The 6,399-nt window shown below is 43.4% G+C and overlaps 1 protein-coding gene across 1 annotated transcript in view; it reads right to left on the bottom strand.

Annotated features, from left to right (window-relative positions):
- Positions 1–6,399, bottom strand: part of cpxm2 (carboxypeptidase X (M14 family), member 2) — a 182,325-nt gene that overhangs the window by 64,404 nt on the left and 111,522 nt on the right. Inside the window, exon 7 of the mRNA XM_043712660.1 lies at positions 903–991. Coding sequence (XP_043568595.1) covers positions 903–991 — 89 coding nt within the window. The remainder of the gene's footprint in view (positions 1–902; positions 992–6,399) is intronic.

The following is a 6,399-nucleotide window of genomic DNA, read 5'->3' as shown; positions in this document are numbered from 1 at the left end:
TTGTTACGGTTGGAGGGGTGGGGTCTGAGGGCGAAGGTGTGGGATGTAGACGAGATGCGTTGGAGGGCATCTTTAACCACGTGGGAAGGAAATTGCAGTCTCTAAAGAAGGAGGCCATCTAGTGTGTTCTGTGGTGGAACTGGTCCTCCTGGGAGCAGATACGGCAGAGGCGGAGGAATTGGGAATACGGGATGGCATTTTTGCAAGAGGTAAGATGGGAAGAGGTGTAATCTAGGTAGCTGTGGGAGTCTGTGGGTTTGTAAAAAATGTCAGTGTCAAGTCGGTCGTCATTAATGGAGATGGAGAGGTCCAGGAAGGGGAGGGAGGTGTCAGAGATGGTCCAGGTAAATTTAAGGTCAGGGTGGAATGTGTTGGTGAAGTTGATGAATTGCTCAACCTCCTCGCGGGAGCATGAGGTGGCTCAACCTCCTCGCGGGAGAAGAGCAAAACATTGGATAGTGCATGTGCCTATGTTATGGGTGTCCAACCAGAATATTTGCACAGTGCATTTGAATGAATGGCAAGTGCTGCTGAAGGGTGGGGCTCCCTGTCAAGAGTAGGGCATTATGACAATCCAATGAATGAACGGTGAGTAAATTTGGGCGAAGTTTCCAATTCAGCGCCAAATGCATGAATTGCACAATTAAAAAAAAATATTTCAGTCATTGATCCAGAATATTCCACAAAGAACATTTGCAAAAATTATATTTTCGTAATTATTAGATTAATATTAGGCAACAATACAAACACTAACTGGATGTTTTTCAGCAGATAAAATAACTTCCCATGTCAACATTATTCAACTCACATCCTTAAAAAACAAAGTTTTTTGAAAATATCAAAATAAAGTTCTGAGGAATTGATTTGTGTTTTCGGTTTCTGAAGAAGTGTCTTGATCTTACCTGCCTCATTTCTTTATAACTGTGGTGTCTGAAGTCTAGGTCATCTGTTGTGGTGACTTCATTTCGTCTGCGGTAGTAGTTGTTAGGGTCTGAAAGTAAATTAAACACAGAATTTAAACCCCAGTTTAAGCTTAGTAAGATTTACAGATAGATTACTTGCAGAAAGAAGCCCAGTTTCACTACACTGAGCTGGATCATTTTTCAGGCTTTTTTTGTTATTTGCTTGTGGAATGTCAGCATCACTGGCTATACCAACAGTTATTGTCCATTCTGAAGTTGCCTGGAGATGGTGGTGGTGAGCTGCCTTTTTGAATTGCTGCAACCTTTGGGGTTTAAAGGTACCTACATTTCAGTGAGGGAGACAATTCCAGAATTTTGACTCAGTAACTGTAAAGGAACAGTATTACAGTTCCAAGTCAGGGTGATGTATGGTTTCAAGGGGAACTTGTAGGAGGTGGTGTTCCCATGCATCCGCTTCCTTAGCAGCTGCCTAGAACAGGTGTTATGAACTTATATATGGAAGTGATGAGTCTAATATCTATTGCAGGCATTCAGAGTGTTTGCAAGTGACATTAATGAGCCCCAATTTCATGCTAGTCTTAGGCCTACTGATTGGGATCTGTGCCATACATGGGTCCTAAAATCAGCTCATATGAATTTCTACTTCAATTACCCATTCATGGCAGATTGGAAAAATGAGAAAATGAAAGAATACACAGATACACTAATTAGACAAAGGTTGGAAATATGTTGACACAGTCTTAGAACTGGTGCACAGAAATTGAAATCTGAAGTATTATCAGAGAGATAATACAAATATACAGGAAAGATAAACATGTTAACAATCAAGGGTAGGATAAGACATCAATGTGTAATAAAAGCATGGCAGGTCAAAGTAAACTTCGGATAAGGGGCAAAGAATCATTGTTACAATGCCTTTCAAGACTAATTATTTTGAAAAAAATCTTGAATTTCATGTGATTGACTGACAGGATTGTACAATTTCAAGCTTTAAGACTTATTATAATAAACAAGCAAAAAGCAGGATTGTCTAAATACTTAAGGCAAGAGCTCAGTATGACTCGATCATGACAGCACATCTTTAAAATTTGTAAAATTTGCTGGGGTCATTGACTTGATTACTGGAGGCATAGAGCACAAAAGCAAAGACAGTTATGGTGAATCTTTGGTTCAGTATCGTTGTATCCAAATAGCAGATGGAGTTTAATTTGGATAAATGAGAGATGTTGCATTTCGCTAAAACAAACTAGGGCAGGACTTACACAATAAAAGTAGGGCTTTGGGTACAAAGAACATTACAGCACAGGAACAGGCCATTTGGCCCTCCAATCCAGATCCTCTACCTAAACCTGTTGCCTATTTTCTAAGGATCTGTACCCTCTGCTCCCTGCCCATTCATGTACCTGTCTAGTTGCAACTTGGATGATGCTGTCATGCCCGCCTCTCCCACCTCTGCTGGCGGCGCATTACAGGTGCCCACCACCCTCTGCATAGAGAACTTTCCACGCACATCTCCCTTGAACTTTTCCCCTCTCACCTTAAACTCGTGACCCCTGGTAATTGAGTCCCCCAATCTGGGGAAGGCTTCTTGCTGTCCGCCCTGTCTAAGCCTCCCATGATTTGGTAGGCCTCAGTTGTGTCCCCCCCTCAGTCTCCGTCTTTTTAATGAAAATAATTCTGATCTATTCAACCTCTCTCCTTGGCTGGCTCCCTCCATACAGGACAGCATCCTGGTGAACCTCCTCTGCACCCTCTCCAAAGCATCTGTGTCCTTTTGGTAATGTGGCGACCAGAACTGTATGCAGTATTCCAAATGTAGTGATGTAGAACAGAAAGAGACCTCAGGGTTCAGGTACATAATTCTTTGGAATTTATGTCACAGGTAGACAGGATAGTTAAGAAAGGGTTTAACATGCTTGCCTTCATTGCTCAGACCTTTGAGTATAGGAGTTGGGACATTTTGTTGAGGTCATACAGGATTTAGTGAGGCCTCTTCTGGAGGACTGTGTCTATTCTGGGTCGCCCAGGATATTATTAAGCTGGAGAGGGTTCAAAATAGGAGACTTACCAGGATGTTGCTGGGAAATTTTTAAATAATTTATTCACAGGATGAGGGCACCTTTGGCTAGATCAGCATTTATTGCCCATCCCTAATTGCCCAGAGGGCCATTAAGAGTCAACCACATTGTTGTGGGTCTGGATGTAGGCCCCGACTTATGAGGGTGACAGATTGCCTTAGGTGGGCTTTTCCAATGATCAACAATGGATTCATGGTCATCATGAGACTCTTCATTCCAAATTTTTATTGAATTCAAATTCCACCATGTGCCATGGCAGGATTCAAACCTGGGTCCCCAGAACATTGTCTGGGTCTCTAGATTAATATTCCAGCTAGGGCATTGCCTCACCTTCTGGAGGGTTTGAGTTATTAGATTAGATTCCCTACAATATGGAAACAGGTCCTTTGGTCCAACAAGTCCACACCGACCCTCCGAAGAGTGACTCACCCAGACCCATTCCCCATATTTACCCCTGACTAATGCACCTCACACTATGGGCAATTTAGCATGTCAATTCACTTAACCTGCGCATTTTTGGATTGTGGGAGGAAACTGAAGCACCCAGAGGAAACCCACGCAGATACAGGGAGAATGTGCAAACTCCACACAGACAGTTGCCTGAGGCTGGAACCGAGCTGTGAGGCACCATGCCACCCTACAAAGTCACCGTGTCACCCCACTCCCGCTATGGGGAGAGGATGGATAGGCTGGGACTTTATTCCCTGAAGCGTAGTCAGTTGAGGGGTTATAGAGATTAATTAAATCATGAGGGACATAGATGAGGAGAATGGCAGCTGTTTTTTCCCTGGAGTGGGATATTTCAAGATCGGGGGGCATATTTTTAAGGTGAGAGGAGAAAGATTTTAAAAAAGACATGGGGCCAATGTTTTTACACAGAGAGTGATTAGTTGTGGAATGAACTTCCAGAGGGAGTGGTTTCTGTGAGTGCAGTTACAATGTTTAAAAGACATTTGGATAAGTACATAAACAGGAAAGGTTTGGAGGGTTATGTGCCAACAGCAGGCAGTTTGAATTAGTTTAGTTTGGGATTATGGTCAGCCTGGACTAGTTGGATCAAAGGGACTATTTCCATGCTCTTTGACTCTATGCCTCAAATCTGGCGGGGTCTTTGGGAAGGTTGTGAGGGCATTGGAAGGGGTGCGGCAAAGATTCGAGAGAATGATCTTTGGCATGAGGAAGCTAAGTGGATAAACTTGAATGGTTAGAGAAAAACAGTTGAGAGACCTGATAGAGTTGTTCAAAACCTCAATAAGATGGGACAGAACAGCTCAGGAGAATGATGGGTGAAAGAATCAGGAACTCAAAGAAACCAATTTAAGCTGATTAGCAAAAGAAGCAAATAGTCACTTGGTAGTGCAGAACTTGAGAGTACTCCTGACAAAAACACATTTACGTTAAGGATGTTCACACCAATGCAAAGGAGAACAATATTTGATACTGTACGAGTAGATATTATTGATTGGTTGGTGATTGAGTTCTGATAGAGTGGTTGTTATGAGGAATAGGAGAAAGTGAGTCTGCAGATGCTGGAGATCAAAGTTGAAACTTTATTGCTGGAACAGCACAGCAGGCCAGGCAGCATCCAGGGAACAGGAGATTCGACGTTTCGGGCACAGGCCCTTCTCCAGGAATGAGCAGAGAGTGTTCAGCAGGAGAAGATAAAAGGTAGGGAGGAGGGACTTGGAGGAGGGGCGTTGGAAACTCCGACCTATCACCCTCACCTTGACCTCTTTCCACCTATCACATTTCCAACGCCCCTCCTCCAAGTCCCGCCTCCCTACCTTTTATCTTCTCCTGCTGAACACTCTCTGCTCATTCCTGAAGAAGGGCATGTGCCCGAAACGTCGAATCTTCTGTTCCCTAGATGCTGCCTGACCTGCTGTGCTGTTCCAGCAATAAAGTTTCAACTGTTATGAGGAATACAACAGGTAGATGATGATTCACAGTTAGCTATCAAGGCAATGCTTCTATCAAACAGAGACCACTTGGCAATCAGTTTGTACAATCATACACTATAAAATGGTGTTTCCTTTACATTTGAAAGCAAATCTTAGCAGGACTTATACACTTAGTGGTAAGGTCCTAGGGAATGTTGCTGAATGAAGAGACCTTGGTGTGCAGGTTCATAGTTCCTTGAAAGTAGAGTCGCTGGTAGATAGGATAGTGAAGAAGGTGTTTGATATGCTTTCCTTTACTGGTCAGAGCACTGAGTGTAGGTGTTGGGAGGTCATGTTGCGACTGTACAGTGCACTGGTTAGGCCGCTTTTGGAATATTACGGGCAATACTGGTCTCCTTCCTATTGGAAGGATGTTGTGAAACTTGAAAGGGTTCAGACAAGATTTAGAAGGGTATTGCCAGGGTTGGGGGATTTGAACTATGGAGTAGAGCTGTTTTCCCTGGAGCGTTGGAGGCTAATGGTTGATCTTGTGGAGGTTTATGGGGTCATGGGGGGTATGCATAAGTTGGGTGAAGGAGATCTTTTCCTTGAGGTGAGGGAGTCTGGATACTGGAGTGCGTGGGTTTAGGGTGAGAGGGGAACTCCCGGGGGAGTGGTGGAAACTGGTACAGTTGCAGCATTTGAGAGGTGCCTGGATGGGTATATGAATAGGAAGGGTTTGGAGGGATATGGGCCAAGTGCTGGCAAATGGTACTAGATTAGGTTGGGATATCTGGCCGACATGGATGAGTTGGACTGAAGGGTCTGTTTCCGTGCTGTAAATCTCTCTGATTCTATGATTCTCTATTCAATGGGCAATTTATTATCTAAACTTCAAATTTTACCTTCTCAACATTTCAGTCAGCCTACTCAGAGATGTTATTGCTCAACTCTGAAGCAGGTGAGACTAGGACCCAGATCATCAGCCCAGAGGTAGAGACACAATCACTGCACTTGAAGAGCTCTCAGAATTTATCTTGTATAACACCTAAAAATCCCGCACCACAGATATACTTTATTCCCAGACATATGCCCAGACATAAGTCCAAACACATTTGTCCATTTTTCAGCTGGAAACCTCCTATTGTTTCTGATGGTGAGAGTTACCCTGGAGATTTAATTTTTTACACAAAGCTAGGTGGATCTTCCAACCTCACTTAAATACTTTTAAATTTGATCTCTTCCATTCCCGCTTGAACATCCACCTACATTCTATGTGTTAAACAACAGAGAATACTGCTTCACACTCTGATTCTTGCAAACTGACCTGTTTATTAGGTTCAGCAATATCCTTGCAAGCTATTATTCCAATGTTCAAAGTTTGGGTGAAGATTTGTAGCTCGGGTGCTCGTTGTTGTGGTTCTGTTCGCCGAGCTGGAAATTTTTGTTGCAAACGTTTCGTCCCCTGTCTAGGTGACATCCTCAGTGCTTGGGAACCTCCTGTGAAGTGCTTCTGTG

This window comes from Chiloscyllium plagiosum, chromosome 22 (genome assembly GCF_004010195.1).
Source record: "Chiloscyllium plagiosum isolate BGI_BamShark_2017 chromosome 22, ASM401019v2, whole genome shotgun sequence".
Classification (NCBI taxonomy): domain Eukaryota; kingdom Metazoa; phylum Chordata; class Chondrichthyes; order Orectolobiformes; family Hemiscylliidae; genus Chiloscyllium; species Chiloscyllium plagiosum.
The sequence above is the reverse complement of the archived record's forward strand: the minus strand, read 5'-3'. Positions and strand labels throughout refer to the sequence as shown.